This window comes from Lepidochelys kempii, unplaced genomic scaffold (assembly GCF_965140265.1).
Source record: "Lepidochelys kempii isolate rLepKem1 unplaced genomic scaffold, rLepKem1.hap2 scaffold_174, whole genome shotgun sequence".
Classification (NCBI taxonomy): Eukaryota; Metazoa; Chordata; order Testudines; family Cheloniidae; genus Lepidochelys; species Lepidochelys kempii.
Genome location: NW_027333613.1, coordinates 89704 through 115000, shown reverse-complemented (window position 1 = coordinate 115000; position 25297 = coordinate 89704). Strand labels below are relative to the sequence as shown.

Here is a 25297-nt window from a genome sequence, read left to right as displayed (position 1 = left end):
GGCTCAGGGAGGCGGGGAATGGGGCAGGGGCCTGACCCCTCTAGGGGGCGCCGGCTCCCATCTGGGACCCAGGGTGGGGACTGGCTGGCTCAGGGGGGCAGGGAATGGGACATGGGGCCTGTCCCCTCTAGGGGGCACCGGCTCCCATCTGGGACCCAGGGAGGGGCCTGGCTGGCTCAGGGGGGCAGGGAATGGGACATGGGGCCTGTCCCCTCTAGGGGGCGTCGGCTCCCATCTGGGACCCAGGGTGGGGCCTGGCTGGCTCAGGGGGGCAGGGAATGGGACACAGGGCCTGTCCCCTCTTGGGGGCGCCAGGTCCCATCCGGCCCCAGGGTGGGGACTGGCTGGCTCAGGGGGTCGGGGAATGGGGCCCGGGGCCTGTCCCCGCTAGAGGGCAGCACATTGTGTGCATAGAGGAGATGGGTAAATCCTGCCTTGACCTAATCCCACCCACCCCCCTCCGGCTCCAGCTGTCTCCAATCAGGCAGAGTCCTGAATATTCATCTGGGATTGCAAAGAAGGGGATTAACGTCGAGAAGGGATGACAGGGGAGGAAAAATAAATCCGTCTCTAAAGAGGAGTGAGGGAGGGGGAGGAGTCGTGGGGAAGAACCCAGGAGTCCAGGATCCAGGCAGAGCTTCTGCAAAATCGGGCAGTGGGGATCGGAGTCGGCGTCCCCTAGAGGGGATGGACCCCTGCCCCATTTCCCGCCCCCTGTGAGACAGCCAGTCCCCACCCTGGGGCCAGATGGGAGCTGGTGCCCCCGAGAGGGGACAGGCCCCGTGCCCCATTCCCACCTGCTGTTTGTGCCAGGGCTGATGCCTTGCTATCTGTCTCGTCTCCCCCAGCTCTCTTTAACCTGATCCCTGTGGGACTGCGCGTGGTCGCCATCCAGGGCACCAAGTCGGGGCAGTATATCGCCATGAACGCAGAGGGCTACCTCTATACCTCCGTGAGTGTCATTCCCCCCGGCCCTCCCTCTTGACTAAACCGACCGTTGGTGTGAGCGGTGGGATCTCAGGGTTGTGTGTGTGCCCTGGGTCCCAGAGGGGTGGAGTTGCCAATAGGGGGCATGATCATCTCTCTTCCAGCAGGGGGTGCTGCTTGCAGGGTGGGGCTAGTGGTGGGTCGTGACAGTGCATCCCCAGGGAGGCAGCTCGGAGATCCATTGGTGTGAGCGGTGGGATCTCTGGGTGAGCCCTGCAGGAGCGGGCTGGTCAGGGCTAATAGGGGTGTAGTATCCTCTCTCTGCCAGTAGGGGGGCCACCCCTGCTCCCCGCAGTCCGAACCCCTGTCTCCCAAACAGAGAGTCCCACTGTGCTGGGGGCAGGTGGGGGGATGCAGAACCTGGCATGCCAGCTATCCCCGCCCCCACGGAACAGCCCCCCACTTTGCCCCACGTGGGGTGCTCTGGGATAGCAATGCCCCCTCCTAACTCTGCCCCGCACAATCCTCTTCTTCAGGCCCCATGGTACCTGGGCCCTTCCTCCCCTTGAAGTATCCTTCCCCCGCCCATGCTGTGTTAAATTTAGCAGCTGGTCTGATTTTTAGGGAACCCCTGGGAGAGACCAAGAAAATCCCCACCTGCGACCGGGAAGAGAGAGGGCTTACGCCACCAGCCTCCCCGCTACGCTGTTCTGTCTGTCCATCCCCCGGAGCATGTCTGTCTGGCCGTGTCTTTCTGACACGCTTTCCCTGTTGCTCTCCATCGTGTTTCTCCCACCACGCCCCTGCCTCTCCCCAGCCATGATGTGCTGTGGAGGGCAGCAAAAGCTGGGGAGTGGGCCAGGGCCCGCGCTGAGCTTTCGTTGTGGGCAGAGAATAACGTGAGGTGAGGGAAAGCGATGGTGAACGGGGCGCCATGACGCCGACAGGGAAAGTAACGGTGGACGCGGTGCTGATCGTGAAAATAATGGTGAACGCGGTGCTGACAGGGAAAATAATGGTGAACGCGGTGCTGACAGGGAAAATAATGGTGAAAGTGGTGCTGACAGGGAAAATAATGGTGAAAGTGGTGCTGACAGGGAAAGTAACGGTGGACGCGGCGCTGATCGTGAAAATAACGGTGAACGCGGCGCTGATCGAGAAAATAACAGTGAACGTGGTGCTGACAGGGAAAATAATGGTGAACGCGGTGCTGATCGTGAAAATAACCGTGAACGTGGCCGTGGTAGTGAACATAATGGTGAACGTGGCACCGTGACACTGACAGGGAAAATAACGTCCATCCCCAAAACTCCGCTTCTATCCTGCCAGCCAGTCCCATACACCCCATCTACCTAATTATCCGTCCGGGTCCATACATGCCCTCCCCGTCCATTCATCTGTTCTTTCTCTCTCCCCATACACCCCTCTTTCTTTCTTTCTTTCTTTCTTTCTTTCTCTGAAATCGCTCCCCCTTCCTCCTGCGTCTCTCTCACAAACAGACAGACTGTGTAATTCACAACCCCTCAAATCCGGCCACCCTCAATGGCTCCCGACCGGCTGCCCCCCAGGTTGGGGGCAGCCAGCTCGAGCCCTCTCTCCAGCCCGTGGAATATTCATGTCACTGCCCCCGACCTGGCCCCCCCCCGCACACACACACGGCAGCCCCCCACTGCAGCCCGGGCACCCCCAACGCAGCCAAGACACTTGGACCCTGGCCCCAGGCCTAATGCCCCAAGCTGGAGCAGAGTAGCCCAGAGCTTGCTTTTGAGGGCAGCAGGGGGCGCTCTCCTCTGAAGTCAGTGCTGGGCCCAATGCCCCAGGGCAGCACTGTGGGGCAGGGAGCGGGGCGGGGGGCTCAGCAGGGGGCGCTCTCCCCTGGCAGGACAGGGCTGGCCCCAGGGCAGCGCTAGGGGGTGCTGTGGGTCAGGGAGCAGGGCGGGGGGCTCAGCAGGGGGCCCACTCCCCTGGCAGACTGGGCTGGCCCCATGGGGCACTAAGGGGCGCTGTGGGGCAGGGAGCCAGGCGGGGGGGCTCAGCAGGGGGCGCACTCCACTGGCAGGCAGGGCTGGCCCCTTGGGGCACTAGGGGGCGCTGTGGGGCAGACAGCAGGGAGGGGGCTCAGCAGGGGGCCCTGGTGACTCAGCCCCCGTCTCAAGTTGCCACCCAGGCCGGTCTTGACTATTAAAACGCCCCTGGCTCCTTTCCCGGGATTCGGGACTGGGAACCCAGGCGTCCGAGCCCTGTCGCCTCCTGGCTGAAAGACCAGAGCGGGCACTGCCCTCTACTGCCCACAGTTGGTAATTACACCCCCCCTCCCCACCACAGAGACCTTCCTTCCTTCCTTTCTCGCTCACCCCTTTTCTCTCCCTCCCTTCCTCTCCCAGGCTCACTTCACCGCCGAGTGCCGGTTTAAGGAGTGTGTCTTCGAGAACTACTACGTCATGTATTCCTCCACCCTGTACCGCCAGCGCGAATCCGGCCGCTCCTGGTATCTGGGCATCAACAAAGAAGGCCAGCCCATGAAGGGAAACCGAGTCAAGAAGACCAAAGCCGCCGCCCACTTCCTGCCCAAGCTATTGGAAGGTGAGCAGGGCAGCAGGGACGATGGGGTGGTGTCTAGAGGAAGCAATTGGGGATGTAAAATACAGACACCCCCCGCCACCCCGGTGCCCCTCCAACCAGGCACATGGATCCTCCTTCCCACCTCTGGCCCGGGCACGCTGCCCCGGATACACAACCCCTCCCTTCCCAACTGTTCTGTGCCGTGCAAACTTCTGCCACCCCCATGTGACCCGTCTTTCTGGGGTGGTAGGGTGGCTGGGGCAGCCAATCCCGTGTTATCCCTCACTTCCTCCTCCTCTGTGTGTCTCTCTCTCCTTCCTCACAGTGGCCATGTACCGTGAACCGTCGCTCCATAACGTGGTGGACCCCTCGGCACCCCAGAAATCAGACGAGGCCGGGGCCCCCAGCAAAGAGACAGCCAAGCCCTGCAAGGCGACGTAACCCCAAGGTCGGGGAGGGGTGTCGGCACCGCTCCAGCCACGCCCCTCCCTTGCATGTCTGCCCCCTTCTGCTCAGGACGCCTGCCTACCTACATTCAACCTCTGGACCTCAGAAGAAGAAAAAATGCCATCGAGGGTGTGATACCCTTTGCCATCACCGGGGGACGACGTTGCCCTGCTGGAGAAATATTTAGGGGTTTGCGTGTGTGTGTATATATATATGGTCTTCCATGCCAGCTGAGAGCATGATTCCCTGTTTGGCCGACAGGTGGTGACATTGGGAAAGGTTCTGATCTATGCCAGCTTCCTTTGGAGCAATAAGGGCACGATGCCTTTTTCCGCCAGCGGAGGGCGACGTCAGGAAAGCGTCGGATTGCCGCAATAAGGGCGCGATGCCTTGTCCCGCCAGCGGAGGGCGACGTCGGGAAAGCGTCGGATTGCCGCAATAAGGGCGCGATGCCTTGTCCCGCCAGCGGAGGGCGACGTCGGGAAAGCGTCGGATTGCCGCAATAAGGGCGCGATGCCTTTTTCCGCCAGCGGAGGGCGACGTCGGGAAAGCGTCGGATTGCCGCAATAAGGGCGCGATGCCTTTTTCCGCCAGCGGAGGGCGACGTCGGGAAAGCGTCGGATTGCCGCAATAAGGGCGCGATGCCTTTTTCCGCCAGCGGAGGGCAACGTCGGGAAAGCGTCGGATTGCCGCAATAAGGGCGCGATGCCTTTTTCCGCCAGCGGAGGGCGACGTCGGGAAAGCGTCGGATTGCCGCAATAAGGGCGCGATGCCTTTTCCCGCCAGCGGAGGGCGACGTCGGGAAAGCGTCGGATTGCCGCAATAAGGGCGCGATGCCTTTTTCCGCCAGCGGAGGGCGACGTCGGGAAAGCGTCGGATTGCCGCAATAAGGGCGCGATGCCTTTTTCCGCCAGCGGAGGGCGACGTCGGGAAAGCGTCGGATTGCCGCAATAAGGGCGCGATGCCTTTTTCCGCCAGCGGAGGGCGACGTCGGGAAAGCGTCGGATTGCCGCAATAAGGGCGCGATGCCTTTTTCCGCCAGCGGAGGGCGACGTCGGGAAAGCGTCGGATTGCCGCAATAAGGGCGCGATGCCTTTTTCCGCCAGCGGAGGGCGACGTCGGGAAAGCGTCGGATTGCCGCAATAAGGGCGCGATGCCTTTTTCCGCCAGCGGAGGGCGACGTCGGGAAAGCGTCGGATTGCCGCAATAAGGGCGCGATGCCTTTTCCCGCCAGCGGAGGGCGACGTCGGGAAAGCGTCGGATTGCCGCAATAAGGGCGCGATGCCTTTTCCCGCCAGCGGAGGGCGACGTCGGGAAAGCGTCGGATTGCCGCAATAAGGGCGCGATGCCTTTTCCCGCCAGCGGAGGGCGACGTCGGGAAAGCGTCGGATTGCCGCAATAAGGGCGCGATGCCTTTTCCCGCCAGCGGAGGGCGACGTCGGGGAAAGCGTCGGATTGCCGCAATAAGGGCGCGATGCCTTTTCCCGCCAGCGGAGGGCGACGTCGGGAAAGCGTCGGATTGCCGCAATAAGGGCGCGATGCCTTTTCCCGCCAGCGGAGGGCGACGTCGGGAAAGCGTCGGATTGCCGCAATAAGGGCGCGATGCCTTTTCCCGCCAGCGGAGGGCGATGTCGGGAAAGCGTCGGATTGCCGCAATAAGGGCGCGATGCCTTTTCCCGCCAGCGGAGGGCGACGTTGGGAAAGCGTCGGATTGCCGCAATAAGGGCGCGATCCTTTTCCCGCCAGCGGAGGGCGACGTTGGGAAATCGCCCCCGGGCTTGAGACCACCGAGTGGTGACATGGTCACCTTGGGAGAGGACTATTATATACGCCATTTTCCCTTGCAGTAAAAAGACAGCATGTTCCTCTTTCCCACCAGCAGGTGGTGATGTTGTCACCCCAGGGGGAAAAGACGGTTCCACCCTCTAGCTGATACCCTTTCTCCCCACTAGGTGGCAACATTGTCACAGCAGGAGAGAGTGTTCTAGACAGCACCTTCTCCGGCACACGCCAGGGCGTCGTACCTTCTTCGACCACCGGGGGGTGACATTGTCACCAGGGGCGGGGGAAGAGAGCCATCCATGCCGGATTTCTTCGCCGTTTCGATGGAAATGAGAAGCCAATCCGGCGGAGGGGAAGGGAGAGGCAACAGGAAACTCCGCCCCTTTTCCCCACCAGCCCCTCCCCCTCCAACATGCCAAATTCTGTCGGATGCAGCCCTGCAATAACAGGAGACAAAGCCAGTCAAGAGGAATCTGGATCCAGACTCCAGGACAATCTGGGCGGGGGGGGAGGGTATATGTGGGGGGCGGGTTCTATGCTTGATGGACACCTGTTGTATTTTATTGCTTACTGGTGGGGGGAATATTGCAGGGGGGAGGTCAAAGCCTTTTTCTGTTCCCCTTAGGGCAGGCCTTGGCCTAGGAGACTTTTAATTATCTGAATTGGGTCCCCTGGCATGTGTGTTGCCTACCTCCCAGAGCCAGGGAGAGAACCCAGGAGTCCGGGTTTCCAGCACCCCCACCCCGCCCACTCTAACCCATCAGCCCCACTCCCCTCCCAGAGCCAGGGAGAGAACCCAGGAGTCCTGCCTCCCAGTTCCCCCTCCCCCTGCTCTCACCATCAGCCCCACTCCCCTCCCAGAGCCAGGGAGAGAACCCAGGAGTCCGGGCTCCCAGTTCCCCCTCCCCCTGCTCTCACCACCAGCCCCACTCCCCTCCCAGAGCCAGGGAGAGAACCCAGGAGTCCTGGCTGCCAGTTCCCCCTCCCCCTGCTCTCACCATCAGCCCCACTCCCCTCCCAGAGCCAGGGAGAGAACCCAGGAGTCCTGGCTGCCAATTCTCCCTGGCCCCACCCTGCCTCTAATCAACAGATCCTGCACTTCTCCCTCTGTTGGTGACGGAACCCAGGAGTCCGGATTCCCAGCCCACCCATCCCCCCACTCCTGCTATAACCCACTCCACCCCATTCCCTTCCTAATGCCAGGACTCCTGGGTCCTCTCCCCAGCTCTGGGAAGGGAGTGGGGGCTGGTGCTTTAGAGCCAGGGGGCAGGGAGCCAGGACACCTGGGTTCCCACCCCAGCTCTGGGAGGGGAGTGGGGTCTGGTGGGTCGGGGGGGGGTGCTGGGAGCCAGGACTCCTGGGTTCCCTCCCCAGTTTGATATTTTCCCAGCCATGATGGGAGGAGAGTCACCTGGCTACACCCCGCTAGCCAGTCTGGCCTCCCGCCATATCCGGGATAAATACCTACAGAGCCCCCCCCCAAATGGGGGGGCAGAGGAGAGAGCCATAACTAGCTGCAGAGGGGGGTCTCCCATCCCCTCCCCTCTCCCCATGACAGGCAATAACAGGGGTGTGGAAGAACTCAGGAATATTGGGGGGGGCCCCTCTGCCCCCCCCCCGGGCAACTGCCCCTCTTGAGGGCAGCGTTGAAGGTCCGCAGGGAGGGGGGAGGGGTCTGCAGGGAGGCCACAAGGTGGCGATGGGGGGCCCATGACACACAGGAGCGGTTGTGAGTCCCTCTCGCAGGTGAGAGGGAATGGGGGGGGTGTGGAGCGGCCAGCAGGGGGCAGTAAATGCGAACTCACACTCACACTCACACCCACACACACGGTTTTCACTCTTTGGGATGTGTCTTGGGGGGTTCACGGGGGGGCGCTCTCCCCCGGCAGGCAGGGCTGGCCCCAGAGCGGCACTAGGGGGCGCTGTGGGGCAGGGAGCGGGGCTGGGGGGGCGCTCAGCAGGGGGCGCTCTCCCCCGGCAGGCAGGGCGGCCCTAGGGGGCGCTGTGGGGCAGGGAGCGGGGGGGGCTCAGCAGGGGGCGCTCTCCCCCGGCAGGCAGGGCGGCCCTAGGGGGCGCTGTGGGGCAGGGAGCGGGGCTGGGGGGGCGCTCAGCAGGGGGCGCTCTCCCCAGGCAGGCTGGGCTGGCCCCACTGAATCCTGCCACATGGGGCGGGGGACTCAGGTCACGTGCATGGTGGGGGGGGGAGAATCTGGATTGGGGGGCTCCTGTGATCAGGGAGGGGGGTTTCTACGTCTCTCTCTCTCGTGTGTATTTTGTACAAGCCAACACTGTGTATATCTCTGTACAGCTCTGGCCCCCCACCCCTGGGCCCCAACCTGCCCCCAACCACGTGGAGCGGGTGGGGGAGGGGAACACAGGACCCTCATGGGCCCCTCCCTTTCCTCTATCCATAGCCCCTAGGCCTCCCCCCATTCCCCTGCTCCCTTCCCCACCCCGATTGGCCCTTCCCTGGTCCCTCTTACTGCCCCTCCCCCTCCTTTCCTACCCGCTACTCCCTCCCTGCCCCCTGCCTGCCTGCCCCTCCCCCTACTGCCCCCTGGCTCCGCCCCTCTTTGGCCCCGCCCCCTACTTCCCACCCCTTTGTAGCTCCTCCTCCTTCCTGCCCCTCCCCCACCCTCTCCCTGAACAGATAGCAATAAGGACCAGGCCCTGGCCCGCACCCTGGGGTCCCTGCATGAATGACAGCCCCTCCCTCTGCAATAAACCCCCCCACCTTCTCTCCCCTCAGTACAAAGGGGCCAGGGCCCCCCCTCGACCTGCACAACCAAGGGAATAAACCACATTTCTATGATTCTACCTGGCTCCTTGTGGCTGTGGGGGGGCTCCGGGCCTAGATCCAGCTCCAGGATTTACCTACATCCTGGGGGGGGGCGCTATGGGGGACTCCAGGCTGGGATCCCGCTCCGGGATTTACCTGTGTCCTGGGGGGGCTGTGGGGGACTCCAGGCTGGGATCCGGCTCTGGGATTTACCTGTGTCCTGGGGGGGGGGGGCGCTATGGGGGACTCCAGGCTGGGATCCGGCTCTGGGATTTACCCGTGTCCTGGGGGGAGGGGCTGTGGGGGACTCCAGGCTGGGATCCGGCTCTGGGATTTACCTGTGTCCTGGGGGGGGGGGGGGGCGCTATGGGGGACTCCAGGCTGGGATCCGGCTCCGGGATTTACCTGTGTCCTGGGGGGGCTGTGGGGGACTCCAGGCTGGGATCCGGCTCTGGGATTTACCCGTGTCCTGGGGGGAGGGGCTGTGGGGGACTCCAGGCTGGGATCCGGCTCCGGGATTTACCCGTGTCCTGGGGGGAGGGGCTGTGGGGGACTCCAGGCTGGGATCCTGCTCCGGGATTTACCCGTGTCCTGGGGGGGGCTGTGGGGGACTCCGGGCTGGGATCCGGCTCCGGAATTTACCTGTGTCCCGGGGGGAGGGGCTGTGGGGGCTCCTATCCGGCTCTGTGTCCCGGTGGGAGGGGGGCAGCTACCCCCCCGCTCCGATCCAGGGGGGTGCTGTAATCCAGATCCGGGATTTACCCGGCTCCCGGCCAAGCGGCTGCCGCTTGACTCCATTCCAGGCCCCACCGGACTCCAGTTCCAGGCCTTCCATCTCGCCGGCGGGGGGGGACACGGTGCCCCCCGCCCCCCGCCCGCTTTTCCTCAGCCCCACGGAGAACCTGCCCCAGGGGCCATTCCAGGCCACGGGGGAATCTGGTTCCGGGTCTTCCCCATCTCCGGGCGGCCTCAGCCCCAGACATCCGCCCCCCACCCCTCTGCCTGTCCCCCATCCCCCACGGCCCCCGTCCCCCCCCCCGCCACCCCCCTCTCCTCCATTTATCTATCCACCCGTATTCACACCCCATCTATCTGTCCGCATTCACACCCCTCCATCCACCTGTATCGATCTGTCTCCCCCCATCCACCCCCCTCTATCTACCCCATTCACCCCCCTCTGTCTATCTCCCCTCATCCACCCCTCTACCTACCCTCATCCACCCCCCCTCTACCTATCTATCTACCCCATCCACCCCCCCTCCTCCATTTATCCATCCACCCGCATTCACACCCCATCTATCTGTCCGCATTCACACCCCTCCATCCATCTGTATCAATCTGTCTCCCCCCATCGACCCCTCTACCGATCTCCCCCCATCCACCCTCCTCTACCTACCCCATCCACCCCCCCTCTATCTATCTACCTACCCCATCCACCCCCCCTCCTCCATTTATCCATCCACCCGCATTCACACCCCATCTATCTGTCCGCATTCACACCCCTCCATCCACCTGTATCAATCTGTCTCCCCCCATCGACCCCTCTACCGATCTCCCCCCATCCACCCTCCTCTACCTACCCCATCCACCCCCCCCTATCTATCTACCTACCCCATCCACCCCCCTCTCCTCCATTTATCCATCCACCCGCATTCACACCCCATCTATCTGTCCGCATTCACACCCCTCCATCCATCTGTATCAATCTGTCTCCCCCCATCGACCCATATACCGATCTCCCCCCATCCACCCTCCTCTACCTACCCCATCCACCCCCCCTCTATCTATCTACCTACCCCATCCACCCCCCTCTCCTCCATTTATCCATCCACCCGCATTCACACCCCATCTATCTGTCCGCATTCACACCCCTCCATCCACCTGTATCGATCTGTCTCCCCCCATCCACCCTCCTCTATCTACCCCATTCACCCCCCTCTGTCTATCTCCCCCCATCCACCCCTCTACCTACCCCCATCCACCCCCTCTATCTATCTCCCCCCATCCACCCACCTCTGTCTATCTCCCCCATCCACCCCTCTACCTACCCCATCCACCCCCCCTCTATCTATCTACCTACCCCATCCACCCCTCTACCAATCTCCCCCCATCTCCCCCTCTACCTACCCCATCCATCCCCATCCACCCCCTCTATCTATCTATCCCCAGACGCCCCCTCGATCTATCTATCGTGGGTTCGAATCCCGCTGGGGACCCTTCCCCTCCCCTCGCAGTCTCTGGGGCCCAAGGGGTTACAGATCCTGGCTCTCACCCCCTCCCCACCCCCCCTCAGTCCAGAACAGGTGGTGCCACCAGATTTCCTGTGGCAGCTGTGGAAAATGGCCCCCACCCCGGAACCCACCAGCCCCCCCCCCACGCCCACTCCAGTGACAGCTGGTGGGACCAATGGGGTGGCTGGTGGGGGGCGGGGGGCCTGGGTGGCAGCCGGGCCTCAAGGAGAGAGACGGACGCAGCCATGGCGCGGGCGGCCCCATTGCTGGTGACCCTCTGGCTTCTCCCGGCAGTGGGTAAGCTCAGACCCCCACCCCCACCCCCACCCCAAGCCAGGCCCCAGCTAGAGAACAGGGTGGGGGGCCAGAGGGGGCAGGTCGAGCGGATAGAGCCATGGGCACTGGGGTACGATGTGGGGACAGAGATTGGGTGTAGATGTGGGGCGGTGGAGGGATAGATGGGGGTGTGGGGGGATAGATGGATAGAGGAGTGTGGGGATGGATGGAGGGGTGGATGGATGGATAGAGGGGTGGGTGGATGGATGGATAGAGGGGTGTGGGGATGGAGGGAGGGGTGGATGGATGGATAGAGGGGTGGGTGGATGGATAGATAGAGGGGCGTGGGGATGGAGGGAGGGGTGGATGGATGGATAGAGGGGTGTGGGGATGGGTGGAGGGAGGTGTGGGGTGGGTGAATGGATAGATAGAGAGGCGTGGGGATGGAGGGAGGGGTGGATGGATGGATAGAGGGGTGGGTGGATGGATGGATAGAGGGGTGTGGGGATGGGTGGAGGGAGGTGTGGGGTGGGTGAATGGATAGATAGAGGGGCGTGGGGATGGAGGGAGGGGTGGATGGATGGATAGAGGGGTGTGGGGATGGGTGGAGGGAGGTGTGGGGTGGGTGAATGGATAGATAGAGGGGCGTGGGGATGGAGGGAGGGGTGGATGGATGGATAGAGGGGTGGGTGGATGGATGGATAGAGGGGTGTGGGGATGGGTGGAGGGAGGTGTGGGGTGGGTGAATGGATAGATAGAGGGGCGTGGGGATGGAGGGAGGGGTGGATGGATGGATAGAGGGGTGTGGGGATGGGTGGAGGGAGGTGTGGGGTGGGTGAATGGATAGATAGAGGGGCGTGGGGATGGAGGGAGGGGTGGATGGATGGATAGAGGGGTGTGGGGATGGGTGGATAGAGGGGTGTGGGGATGGGTGGAGGGAGGTGTGGGGTGGGTGAATGGATAGATAGATAGGCGTGGGGATGGAGGGAGGGGTGGATGGATGGATAGAGGGGTGTGGGGATGGGTGGAGGGAGGTGTGGGGTGGGTGAATGGATAGATAGAGGGGCGTGGGGATGGAGGGAGGGGTGGATGGATGGATAGAGGGGTGGGTGGATGGATGGATAGAGGAGTGTGGGGATGGGTGGATAGAGGGGTGTGGGGATGGGTGGAGGGAGGTGTGGGGTGGGTGAATGGATAGATAGAGAGGCGTGGGGATGGAGGGAGGGGTGGATGGATGGATAGAGGGGTGGGTGGATGGATGGATAGAGGGGTGTGGGGATGGATGGATAGAGGGGTGGGTGGATGGGTGGATAGAGGGGTGTGGGGTGGGTGAATGGATAGATAGAGAGGCGTGGGGATGGAGGGAGGGGTGGATGGATGGATAGAGAGGTGTGGGGGTGCGTGGATGGAAGGGGAGGGAGGGATGGAGAGCCGGCTCAGTAGTTAGCTCAGTCCCACGGGGCAGCACCAGGCTGCGGGGGGGGCGCGATGGGGACCCTGACCCCCCGCCCCACACACAGACAGACGGACGGACCCGTTCTCTCCCCCGGCAGCCGCGGGCGGCCTGGAGGCGGAGGAGCGGCTCCTGGAGAAGCTCTTTGAGAGCTATAACCCCAACGTGCGCCCCGCCCGCACCCTCACCGACAAGGTCTTCGTCCGGGTGGGCATGTCGCTGTCCCAGCTCATCAGCCTGGTGAGGAACCTGGGTTCTAGAGCGGCCGGGCCCCCGCCCCCGCTCTGGTCTAGACCAGGTTCTAGGTCGGCCTCCTGGGCCAGCGCCCCCCGGTCTTCGGCTGGCCAAAACGGGGGGCACGTTCTAGAGCGGCGCCGGCGTGGGACGGAGGCGCCGGCTGGTCTAGACCCTGGTCTAGACCCTGGTCCCGTGCCCGTGGCTCCTGGTCCTTGAGGGGGCTGCGATCTAGAGTACCGCCCTGGCGGCAGCCTAGACCCAATCACCCCCCGGGCCCGTCTATACCGTGCTCTAGAGCAGCCCAGAGCAGGGCGCCGGGCCCGGGATGTTCTCCCCGGTGACGTTCTAGAGCGGCCTCGCTCGCCCCGGCCCCCCGGGCTGCGGGGACGGTGTTCTAGGCTAGCTTCCCGGGCCAGGGGCCGCAGCCACGCTAGAGCGGCCTAGAACCCGCTGGCCTCGGCTGTGACCCCTGGGCCTCTCGTTCTAGATTTCTTTCGTCAGGCGGGGGGGGGGGGCGGGAGGGGAGCAGGACCCCCGGCCCTGGCAGGGAGAGGGTTAAGGCCCCGTCCTCCTCCACCCCCCCTTGGCCCGCGGACAGAAACAGCAGCTGTCCCGGAGGCCCATCCCGGGCGGGTTATAAATAGCAGCGGACGGGGAAGGGGGGGCGGAAATGGGGCTGGGGGGGAGGGGCAGCTGGCTATGTGCATGGGGTTGGCACCCCAAGTGGGAGTCCATCTCAGCCCCATCTACCCCCCCCATAAACCCACCCCCCCATCCCATCTATCCCTCCCAAGATCCCCCCCACCGGGAGGGGCCTTCTCAAGGGGGTTACACGGCGGGGAGGCCCCGATCCTGCGGGGGGGGCAGGATTCTGGAGGTGAGGGGGTATCCCCCGAGTGACTTTTTAACCCTTTCTCCCCCCCCCAGAACGAAAAGGATGAGGAGCTGACCACGAAGGTGTATATGGACCTGGTGGGTGCCATCCCCCCCCACCCCAAAACATTTCCATGCCTACGGCCCATCCCCCACCTGGGGTCTGCATTCCCCCAGCTACCTCTTCACACCTGGGCAGGTAGCTGGCGCCACCTGATGGCTGCTGGGAGGAAGAGCAGGGGGAAGATGTCTGCTTTGCGGGGGAGGGGGGAGTTGGGAGGGTTGTAAAAGGGGGGGTCCCAATGGGGAAATGTGCCCCAGCTCTGCTTCCTGATTTATAACAGGAGCCGGTGGGGGCTGGTCCATTCCCAGCTCAGCCACAGACGGCGGGCAGGTCATGGCATGCCTCAGTTTCCCCATGTGTGCCATCCGGCAAACAGCCCTGCCCGGCCTCACAGGGTGGGGTGGGGCTGGACGGAGAAACACAGGGGGAGGGGCTCTTTCTTTCTTTCACACTCATCCTTTCTTTCTTTCTTTCTTTTCTTTTTTCTTTCACCACTCATCCATTCTCTCTTTCTTTTCTTTTCTTTTCTTTTCTTTTCTTTTCTTTTCTTTCACACTCATATTTTCTTTGTTTCATGCTTTTTTCTTTCACATTCTTTCTTTTTTCTTTCATTCACACTCATCCTTTCTTTCTTTGTTTCTTTCGCACTCATCTTTTCCTATTCTTTCTTTTTCTTTCTTTCTTTCACGTTCATCCATTCTTTGTTTCATGCTCTTTCTTTCTTTCTTTCTTTCTTTCACTCTCATCCTTTCTTTCTTTTTTCTTTCACACTCATCCATTCTCTCTTTCTTTCACACTCTTTTCCTTTTCTTTCTTTCTTTCTTTCTTTTCTTTTTTCTTTCACACTCATCCATTCTCTCTTTCTTTCACACTCATCCTTTCTTTCTTTCTTTTCTTTCTTTCAAACTCATCCATTCTTTGTTTCATGCTCTTTCTTTCTTTCTTTTCTTTCCTTTCACACTCTTTTCCTTTGCTTTCTTTCTTTTCTTTTTTCTTTCACACTCATCCATTCTTTCTTTCTTTCACTCTCATCCTTTCTTTCTTTCTTTCTTTCTTTCTTTCTTTCTTTCTTTCTTTCTTTCACACTCATCCATTCTTTGTTTCATGCTCTTTCTTTCTTTCTTCTTTCTTTCTTTCTTTCTTTCTTTCTTCTTTCTTTCTTTCTTTCTTTCCTTTCACACTCTTTTCCTTTTCTTTCTTTCTTTCTTTCTTTTTCTTCACACTATTCCCTTTTTCTTTCCTTCTTTCCCACTCACCCCCGTCTCTTTCCCCTCTCCGTCCATCCCTCTCTCTCGGCCGTCCCCAGGAGTGGACCGACTATCGCCTGAGCTGGAACCTGTCCGACTTCGACGACATCACGGCCATCCGGACGTCCTCCGACAAAGTCTGGCTCCCGGACATCTCCCTCATGAACAAGTGAGTGGGGGGCCGGGGGGCTGCGGGGGGCCGGGGGCTGTGGGGGGCCCCAAGAAGGGAGCAGACAGAGGCCCTAGGACAAGGTGGCCAGGGAGTGTGAATAGTACAAGCTGGCGTCCTTCGCCCATGTGACGCCCCTCCTTTCTTTCTTTCTTTCTTTCTTTCTTTCTTTCTTTCTTTCTTTCTTTCTTTCTTTCTTTCTTTCTTTCTTTCTTTCTTTCTTTCTTTCACACTCACTTTCATACTCATCCTTTTTTCATTCTTTCATACTCATCTTTCTTTCGTTCTTTCGTTCTTTCTTTCTTTTTTCTTTCACACTCATCCATTCTCTCTTTCACACTCTTTTCCTTTTCTTTCTTTCTTTCTTTCTTTCTTTCTTTCTTTCTTTCTTTCTTTCTTTCTTTCTTTCTTTCAGTAACGATGGGAATTTCGACATCGCCTTGCCTGTGAACGTTTTGGTCTCTCACGTTGGGACCGTTCGCTGGCTTCCCCCAGCCCTCTACCGCAGCAGCTGCAGTATCCAGGTGGGGGGGCGCCGTGCTGCAGGGGACAGAGGGGGGCCCAGCAGGGGGCGCTGTGCAGCAAGGGGGGCCCACCAGGGGGTGCTGTGCTGAGGGGAGCCCAGCAGGGGGCGCTGTGCAGCACAGGGGGGCCAGCAGGGGGTGCTGTGCTGAGGGGGCCAGCAGGGGGGTGCTGTGCCGCAGAGGGGGCCCCTGCAGGGGGCGCTGTACAGAGGGGGGCCAGCAGGGGGTGGTGGCTGAGGGGCCCAGCAGGGGGTGGTGGCTGAGGGGGCCAGCAGGGGGTGCTGTACAGAGGGGGGCCAGCAGGGGGCACTGGCTGAGGGGCCCCAGCAGGGAGCGCTGTACAGAGGGGGCCCAGCAGGGAGCGCTGGCTGAGGGGGCCAGCAGGGGGCGCTGTGCAGCACAGGGGGGTCAGCAGGGGGTGCTGTACAGAGGGGGGCCAGCAGGGGGCGCTGGCTGAGGGGGCCAGCTGGGGGCACTGTGCCGCAGAGGGGGCCCCAGCAGGGGGTGCTGTACAGAGGGGGGCCAGCAGGGGCACTGGCTGAGGGGGCCAGCAGGGGGCGCTGTACAGAGGGGGGCCAGCAGGGGGTACTGTGCTGAGGGGGCCAGCATGGGGCACTGTACAGAAGGGGGCCAGCAGGGGGCGCTGGCTGAGGGGCCCCAGCAGGGGGCGCTGTACAGAGGGGGGCCAGCAGGGGGCGCTGGCTGAGGGGGCCAGCAGGGGGCGCTGTACAGAGGGGGCCCAGCAGAGGGCACTGGCTGAGGGGGGCCAGCAGGGGGTATTGTGCTGAGGGGGCCAGCAGGGGGCGCTGTACAGAGGGGGGGCCAGCAGGGGGCGCTGTGCCGCAGAGGGGGCCAGCAGGGGGCGCTGGCTGAAGGGGCCAGCAGGGGGCGCTGTGCTGAGGGGGGCCAGTAGGGGGCGCTGTACAGAGGGGGGGGCCAGCAGGGGGCGCTGTGCCGCAGAGGGGCCAGCAGGGGCGCTGTGCCGCCGAGGGGCCCCAGCAGGGGGCGCTGTACAGAGGGGCCCCAGCAGGGGGCGCTGGCTGAGGGGGGTCAGCAGGGGGCGCTGTACAGAGGGGGGCCAGCAGGGGGCGCTGGCTGAGGGGGGCCAGCAGGGGGTATTGTGCTGAGGGGGCCCAGCAGGGGGCGCTGTACAGAGGGGGCCAGCAGGGGGCGCTGTGCCGCAGAGGGGGGGCCCCATCAGGGGGCGCTGTGCTGATTGGGGCCAGTAGGGGGCGCTGTACAGAGGGGGGCCAGCAGGGGGCGCTGGCTGAGGGGGCCAGCAGGGGGTATTGTGCTGAAGGGGCCAGCAGGGGGCGCTGTACAGAGGGGGGCCAGCAGAGGGCGCTGGCTGAGGGGGGCCAGCAGGGGGTATTGTGCTGAAGGGGCCAGCAGGGGGCGCTGTACAGAGGGGGGCCAGCAGGGGGCGCTGTGCCGCAGAGGGGGCCAGCAGGGGGCGCTGGCTGAGGGGGCCAGCAGGGGGCGCTGTGCTGAGGGGCCCATCAGGGGGCGCTGTACAGAGGGGGGCCAGCAGGGGGCGCTGGCTGAGGGGCCCCAGCAGGGGGCGCTGTACAGAGGGGGGCCAGCAGGGGGTGCTGGCTGAGGGGCCCCAGCAGGTGGCGCTGTACAGAGGGGGGCCAGCAGGGGGCGCTGGCTATGGGGCCCCAGCAGGGGGCGCTGTACAGAGGGGGGCCAGCAGGGGGCGCTGGCTGAGGGGCCCCAGCAGGGGGCGCTGTACAGAGGGGGGCCAGCAGGGGGTGCTGTGCTGAGGGGCCCCAGCAGGGGGCGCTGTACAGAGGGGGGTCAGCAGGGGGCGCTGGCTGAGGGGGGTCAGCAGGGGGCGCTGTACAGAGGGGGGCCAGCAGGGGGCGCTGGCTGAGGGGCCCCAGCAGTGGGCGCTGTACAGAGGGGGGCCAGCAGGGGGCGCTGTGCTGAGGGGCCCCAGCAGGGGGCGCTGTACAGAGGGGGGCCAGCAGGGGGCGCTGGCTGAGGGGCCCCAGCAGGGGGCGCTGTACAGAGGGGGCCAGCAGGGGGCGCTGTGCTGAGGGGCCCATCAGGGGGCGCTGTACAGAGGGGGGCCAGCAGGGGGCGCTGGCTGAGGGGGCCAGCAGGGGGCGCTGTACAGAGGGGGGCCAGCAGGGGGCGCTGGCTGAGGGGGCCAGCAGGGGGCGCTGTGTCCACGCTCTCTCCCCCCTCCCCAGGTGACCTACTTCCCCTTCGACTGGCAGAACTGCTCCATGGTGTTCCAGTCCTACGCCTACGGGGCGGCCGAGCTGGGCCTGCTGCACCCCCTGGACGAGGAGGGGCGCGAGGTGCGGGAGGTCGTCATCTCCCAGAACGCCTTCGTGGGTGAGCCGGGCGCCGCCCCCCCGCAGCCCCCCCCGGGGAGACACCCCCAGAGACACCCCCCCGGGGAGACACCCCCAGAGACACACAGGGAGACACACAGAGACACCCCCCTGGGGAGACACCCCCAGAGACACACAGAGACACACACACAGGGAGACACACAGAGACACCCCCACACCCACAGAGACACACAGAGACACCCCCACGGGGAGACACCCACAGTGACACACAGAGACACACACACAGGGAGACACCTGCAGAGACACCCCCAGCCACAGTGACACCCACAGCTACCCACACAGAGACACAAACACCCACAGTGACACACAGGGAGACACACAGAGACACACCCACCCACAGAGACACCCCCCCGGGGAGACACCCGCAGAGACACACACCCCCACAGTGACACACACAGCGACACACAGAGACACCCATACAAGGAGACACCCACAGTGACACCCACATCTACACACACAGAGACACACAGACACCCACAGTGACACCCCACAGCCACAGCCACACCCACAGAGACACCCGCAGAGACACCCACACAGGGAGACACCCACAACGACACACACATAGACACACCCACACCCACAGAGACACACAGAGACACCCGCAGAGACACCCACAGAGACACACAGAGACACCCCCCCGGGGAGACACCCGCAGAGACACCCACAGGGAGACACACACAGAGACACACAGGGAGACACACAGAGACACACACCCCCACAGTGACACACAGACACCCACAGTGACACCCACAGCTACCCACACAGAGACACAAACACCCACAGTGACACACAGAGACACACACACAGGGAGACACCCACAGCAACACACACAGAGACACAAACACCCACAGAGACACACAGAGACACCCCCCCGGGGAGACACCCGCAGAGACACCCACAGGGAGACACACAGAGACACACACCCCCACAGTGACACACAGAGACACACACACACAGGGAGACACCCACAGCAACACACACAGAGACACAAACACCCACAGAGACACACACACACAGCTACGCACAGAGCCACACCCACAGCGACACACACACAGGGAGTCACACACAGAGACACAAAAACCCACAGCGACACCCACAGAGACACCCACAATGACACACACACAGCTACGCACAGAGCCACACGCACAGAGAGCGCTAAACACACACAAAACACAGAGCCACGCATGCAAAATCACAACCCACCCACACACAGCTACACAGAGAGAGACACACACAGCCTCACACAGCACAGAGCCAAAACGTGGACAATCACAACACCCACAGAGCTACAGACCCACACAGTCCCAAATGCACAATCAAAGCACACACACCTACCCACAAAGCCCCCCCCACACACACAACCCCCCCACACCCACGCACAGCCCTCTCCCTCTGTCACACACACATGCAGAGTGTCATACACACACACAGCCCTGATGCACCCAGCAAAACACCCCCAGAGCCACAACACACACAGGCAGAAGGCCACACAGCCACACCACAAACACAGCGACCCGCAAAGCCGCAACACACGCACAATGTGACACTCACACAGCCCACACACGCACACATCCGCGGCCCGCACACCGAGTTACTTGACGCACAGACACAACCCGCGCAGCCAATCCCTGCGTCGTCTGGGTAGTGATCCCACCGCTCCCACCAATGGTCTTTGAGCCCCACTCCCCTGCAACTCCTAGTGGGGTGACTCCAGATTGGCACCCCTTGGCCCCTAACCCGCCTCTCTGCCCTCCAGACAACGGGCAGTGGGAGATCCGGCACAAGCCAGCACGGCACAACACACTGCCCGGGGATCCACAACACGAGGACCTGACCTTCTACCTCATCATCCGCCGCAAGCCGCTTTTCTACATCATCAACGTCATCATCCCCTGCATCCTCATCACCATCCTGGCCATCTTCGTCTTCTACCTGCCCCCCGACGCCGGTGGGTGCCGGGCAGACGGGCACGAGCTGCCCCTGGTGCAATGGCGGGCGGGGGGGGGGGCAGGAATCCGGTGCCAGGTTTCCCTCTCCTCCCAGGAACCGCCCCCTTTCCGGGGGGCTGAGGAATCTGGTGCCGGGACTCCGGTCTCCCTCAGCAGGCCTGAGTCCATCCTAGATGGGCGCCTTGGCAGACCAGAGGCCATGCAAGATGGGCACTGGATTCCCTGTCCCTGGGTGAGACCAGAGGCCAGGTTAGATGGGCCCCACAACCCCCTGTTGCTGGGGAGATGCCAGAGACCATGCTAGATGGGCCCCGCAACCACCTGTCGGTGGGGAGAGACCAGAGGCCATGTCAGATGGGCACCAGAATCCCCTGTGCCTGGGGAGAGACCAGAGGCCATGCAAGATGGGCACTGGATTCCCTGTCCCTGGGTGAGACCAGAGGCCAGGTTGGATGAGTCCCACAATCCCCTGTTGCTGGGGAGAGACCAGAGACCATGTTAGATGGGCACCAGAATCCCCTGTTACTGGGGAGAGACCAGTGGCCATGTTAGATGGGCACCAGAATCTCCTGTGCCAGGAGAGAGACCAGAGGCCATGCTAGATGGGCCTCACAATCCCCTGTCACTGGGGAGAGACCAGAGGCCATGTTAGATGGGCACCAGAATCCCCTGTCACTGGGGAGAGCCCAGACAACATGATAGATGGGCCCTGCAACCACCTGTCAGTGGGGAGAGACCAGAGGCCATGCTAGATGGGCCCCACAACCCCCTGTTGCTGGGGAGAGACCAGAGACCATGTTAGATGGGCACCAGAATCCCCTGTTACTGGGGAGAGACCAGTGGCCATGTTAGATGCACACCAGAATCTCCTGTGCCAGGAGAGAGACCAGAGGCCATGCTAGATGGGCCCCCACAATCCCCTGTCACTGGGGAGAGACCAGTGGCCATGTTAGATGCACACCAGAATCTCCTGTGCCAGGAGAGAGACCAGAGGCCATGCTAGATGGGCCCCACAATCCCCTGTCACTGGGGAGAGACCAGTGGCCATGTTAGATGCGCACCAGAATCTCCTGTGCCAGGAGAGAGACCAGAGGCCATGCTAGATGGGCCCCACAATCCCCTGTCACTGGGGAGAGACCAGTGGCCATGTTAGATGGGTACCAGAATCTCCTGTGCCAGCAGAGAGACCAGAGGCCATGCTAGATGGCCCCCACAATCCCCTGTCACTGGGGAGAGACCAGTGGCCATGTTAGATGGGTACCAGAATCTCCTGTGCCAGGAGAGAGACCAGAGGCCATGCTAGATGGGCCCCACAATCCCCTGTCACTGGGGAGAGACCAGTGGCCATGTTAGATGGGTACCAGAATCTCCTGTGCCAGGAGAGAGACCAGAGGCCATGCTAGATGGGCCTCACAATCCCCTGTCACTGGGGAGAGACCAGAGGCCATGTTAGATGGGCACCAGAATCCCCTGTCACTGGGGAGAGCCCAGACAACATGTTAGATGGGCCCCGCAACCACCTGTCAGTGGGGAGAGACCAGAGGCCATGCTAGATGGGCCCCACAACCCCCTGTTGCTGGGGAGAGACCAGAGGCCACGTCAGATGAGCACCGGAATCCCCTGTGCCACGAGAGAGACCAGAGGCCATGTGAGATGGGCCCTCTGTCACTGGGGAGAGCCCAGAGGCCAGGCTAGATGGGCACAGGTCTCCCAGTCCTCCCCGGGCCTGGCTGATGCTCCCTCCGCGGTCTCTACCCAGGGGAAAAGATCACCCTGTCCATCTTCGCCCTGCTCACCCTCACCGTCTTCCTGCTGCTGCTGGCGGACAAGGTGCCGGAGACCTCGCTGGCCGTGCCCATCATCGTCAAGTACCTCATGTTCACCATGATCCTGGTGACCTTCTCCGTCATCCTCAGCGTGGTGGTCCTCAACCTGCACCACCGGTCGCCCAACACCCACGACATGCCCTTCTGGGTCAAGCAGGTAACACTCCCCCTGCACCCCCTTCCCCTCCTCGCCCCCGGCTCCCCTCCGGCCCCAGGGCGGGGCCTGGCTGGCTCAGGGGGGCGGGGAATGGGGCAGGGGCCTGTCCCCTCTAGGGGGCACCGGCTCCCACCCGGCTCCAGGGTGGGGGCTCATGGGGGGGCTCTGGATTCTCTCTCCCGGGCAGATTTTCATTCACCGGCTCCCCCGGTACCTGGGGCTGCAGAGGCCGAAACCAGAGCCCGTCCTGAAACCTCCCCCGGCCCCCCGACGGGAACTGGAGGTGAAGAGCAACCGGGGCACAGACGAGTATTTCATCCGCAAACCCAACTGCGACTTCCTCTTCCCCAAACCCAGCAGGTCAGGGGGGGGGGGCGGTGTGGGGCAGGGGAGGCTCAGCGGGGGGCGCTGTTCTGCACAGAGTGAGGTGCTCGACTCCATAGGGTGCAGCTTATGTTACACCCCACCCCAGAGGTGGGCGCATCTCGGCGCCGGGCGAGGGGTCTCCGTGTCACCGGCCGCCCTGCCCCAGAGGTGGCCGCATCTCGGCGCCGGGCAAGGGGTCCCTGGGTCACAACCAGCCGCCCTGCCCCAGAGGTGGCCGCATCTCGGCGCCGGGCAAGGGGTCCCTGGGTCACAACCAGCCGCCCCGCCCCAGAGGTGGGCACATCTCAGGACAGGGCGAGGGGTCCCCGGGTCACCGGCCGCCCCGCCCCAGAGGTGGCCGCATCTCTTGGGCCCCCGTGGAGGTCTTCCCAGCTCTTTCCGGTTAACCCTTCAGGTTCTACCAGGACCCCTTCTCGCAGGACCTGAGGCGGTTCATGGATGGGCCGAGCGAATGCCTCGTCCTGCCGCCCGACCTCAAGTCCGCCATGGACGCCGTCACCTACATCGCCCGGCAGCTGCAGGACCAGGAGGACTACGACACGGTGAGTGGGGGCCGGCCGGCTGCCCATCATCCGTGGACTCTGACTCCAGCCCCAGCCAGCGCCCCCCACTCCCCGGGATCGGAGCTTGTCTCTCTGTCCAGCGCTGAGCGCGGTGGGGGGCTTTGCTCATACCCCTGGAGGGTGGAATGAGGAGCACAATGGGGCAGGTTTTGGGGGCGGGGCTCAGTGGGGCAGGTTTGGGAGGGTCGGTGGGGCAAGTTTAGGGGTTGTGGGGCAGGGTTGGGGGTTGGTGGGGCAGAGTTAGCAGCCAGCAAGTCAAGTTTAAGGGAGTCCATGGGGCAGGTTTAGGGGATCAGTGGGGCAGGGTTGGGGGCCCTTATGAGTCAGGGTTAAGGGGGGGCCAATGGGGCAGTCTTGGGGTGGTGGGGAAGATTTGTGGGGGTTGGTGAGGCAGAGTTAGGGGTCCAGTGGGGCAGGCTTGGGCCAATGGGGTAGGTGTGGGGAGATCTGTGGGGCAAGTTTAGGGGCCAAAGGGTAAAATTGAGGGGGTCGTGAGGCAGGATTAGGGGACTGGTGGGGCAGGGGTAGAGGCCAGTGGGTCAAGTTTTGCGGGGGTCAATGGGTCAGGTTTAGGGGATCTGAAGGCTAGGGTTGGGGGCCCCTATGGATCAGGATTAAGGGGGGGCCAATGGGGCAGTCTTGGGGGCTCGGGGGAGGTTTATGGGGGTTAGTGGGGCAGGGTTGGGGGCCACAATGGGGCCAGGTTAAGAGGGGGCCAATGGGGCAGTCCTGGGGGGTTGAGGGAGGTTTATGGGGTTTGGTGGGGTGGGGTTGGGGGCCACAATGGGGCAAGGTTGGGGGCAGCCAATGGGGCAGACTTAGGGAGTAGTGGGGAGGTTTATGTGGGCCAGTGGGGCAGGGTTGGGTCCACAATGGGGCAGGGTTGGGGGCAGCCAATGGCACAGACTTAGGGGGTGGTGGGGAGGTTTATGTGGGCCAGTGGGGCAGTCTTGGGGGGTCGGGGAGGTTTATGGGGGTTGGTGGGGCGGGGTTGGGGGCCACAATGGGGCAGGGTTGGGGGCAGCCAATGGCACAGACTTAGGGGGTGGTGGGATGGTTTAAGGAGGGTCAGTGGGGCGAGGTTAGGGGTCACGAGCCGCACCTACTCAGCAGATAGGGGGCAGCAAGGAGCAGCCCCCTACCTCACTCCCCCTGCCCCCCATCTCCCCCCAGCTCAAGGAGGACTGGCAGTACGTGGCCATGGTCGTCGACCGCCTCTTCCTCTGGACGTTCATCACCTTCACCAGCGTCGGGACCCTCACCATCTTCCTCGACGCCAGCTACAACCTGCCCCCCGCGCACCCCTTCCCGTGAGCCCCACTGCTTCCACTGTGAATCCGGAGTCACTCCGCTGATCGCCAGCGGGCGTGTGAACGCGATTGGGAGTGACTCCGGATCTGCGCCCCTGGGGAGATTGATGGCGTCAGTTCTGCCTGTGATCTCCAGAGGGCGCTGTGAGGTGCTGATGGCTGTTTTCTGGGGCTGAATAAATCCCAGTTTGGTTTACAGTAAAACCGGATCCTTTGGCTTCATTTAATCCGGTGTCTAGTGGGTTAGAGTTGTCGGGGGACACTGCTGGGAGCCAGGACTCCTGGGTTCTCTCTGTGGCTCGGGGAGGGGGGGCTGGTGGGTTCGAGCAGGAGGGTGCTGGGAGCCAGGACTCCTGGGTTCTCTCTGTGGCTCGGGGAGGGGGGGCTGGTGGGTTCGAGCAGGAGGGGGCTGGGAGCCAGGACTCCTGGGTTCTCTCTGTGGCTCGGGGAGGGGGGGCTGGTGGGTTCGAGCAGGAGGGTGCTGGGAGCCAGGACTCCTGGGTTCTCTCTGTGGCTCGGGGAGGGGGGGCTGGTGGGTTCGAGCAGGAGGGTGCTGGGAGCCAGGACTCCTGGGTTCTCTCTGTGGCTCGGGGAGGGGGGGCTGGTGGGTTCGAGCAGGAGGGGGCTGGGAGCCAGGACTCCTGGGTTCCAGCTCCGGGAGGGGAGTGGGGGCTAGTGGTTAGAGCAGGGGCAGGTAGTTGGGTCTGGCAGGGAGACCTAAATGGGGGGATCATCTCCCATGCCCCCCCTCCCCCCACGTTCCTCGCACGTTTCCCCGAGATTTGGTCCTTTCATGTTAATCATCAGCTCAAGTTTTACATCAGAATCTGCTGACTCTTAAATGAAAAAGACCCACGTGGGGGGGGGACTGGCTGGCTCAGGGGGGCGGAGATGGGGCAGGGGCCTGTCTGCTCAGGGGGGCACCGGCTCCCCTCTGGCCCCAGGGCAGGGACTGGCTGGCTCGGGGGGGCAGGGAATGGGGCACAGGGCCTGTCCGCTCTAGAGGCCGCTGCCTCTGGGGGGCTGTGTCGCTCAGTAGGGGGTGGGGCAGGGGGTAGGAATCGTCAGCGGCTGCCCTAGCCACCGTGGGTCCCTTGCCCATGGGGCAGAGGGGTCAGGGTACGGGCCTGACATGTCCTGTGATTCTCAACAGCTCTGGATTCCCTGA

General features: G+C 62.9%; 2 protein-coding genes across 4 annotated transcripts in view; both read left to right on the top strand.

Moving 5' to 3' along the window:
* The window catches only part of FGF11 (fibroblast growth factor 11), a 15022-nt gene extending 10429 nt beyond the window's left edge, over positions 1 to 4593 (top strand). The window contains exons 3-5 of the mRNA XM_073326916.1: positions 849 to 952; positions 3312 to 3510; positions 3815 to 4593. Coding sequence (XP_073183017.1) covers positions 849 to 952; positions 3312 to 3510; positions 3815 to 3930 — 419 coding nt within the window. The 3' untranslated portion in view covers positions 3931 to 4593. The remainder of the gene's footprint in view (positions 1 to 848; positions 953 to 3311; positions 3511 to 3814) is intronic.
* Positions 4594 to 10713: 6120 nt separating this feature from the next.
* On the top strand, positions 10714 to 24294 carry CHRNB1 (cholinergic receptor nicotinic beta 1 subunit). Of its 3 annotated transcripts, none has more exons than XM_073326918.1 (11): positions 10714 to 11025; positions 12558 to 12697; positions 13622 to 13666; positions 14938 to 15047; positions 15463 to 15571; positions 17797 to 17917; positions 19694 to 19885; positions 21646 to 21869; positions 22057 to 22229; positions 22651 to 22798; positions 23993 to 24294. In XM_073326918.1, exons 1-11 carry the CDS (start codon positions 10974 to 10976, stop codon positions 24131 to 24133), a joined length of 1455 nt encoding a protein of 484 aa, XP_073183019.1. In that variant the 5' UTR covers positions 10714 to 10973; the 3' UTR covers positions 24134 to 24294. The 3 variants fall into 3 exon arrangements, with proteins under 3 accessions (XP_073183019.1, XP_073183018.1, XP_073183020.1); XM_073326917.1 differs by having other exon boundaries at positions 17770 to 17917; XM_073326919.1 differs by lacking the exon at positions 22057 to 22229 and having other exon boundaries at positions 17770 to 17917.
* The last annotated feature ends 1003 nt before the right edge of the window (positions 24295 to 25297 follow it).

Coding starts and splice junctions, on each gene's coding strand:
- CHRNB1 (XM_073326917.1), top strand. CDS start 10,974: ATGGCGCGGGCGGCCCCATTGCTGGTGACCCTCTGGCTTCTCCCGGCA. Junction 13,667..14,937: donor CGAAGGTGTATATGGACCTG/GTGGGTGCCATC, acceptor GGCCGTCCCCAG/GAGTGGACCGACTATCGCCT. Junction 15,048..15,462: donor GACATCTCCCTCATGAACAA/GTGAGTGGGGGG, acceptor TCTTTCTTTCAG/TAACGATGGGAATTTCGACA.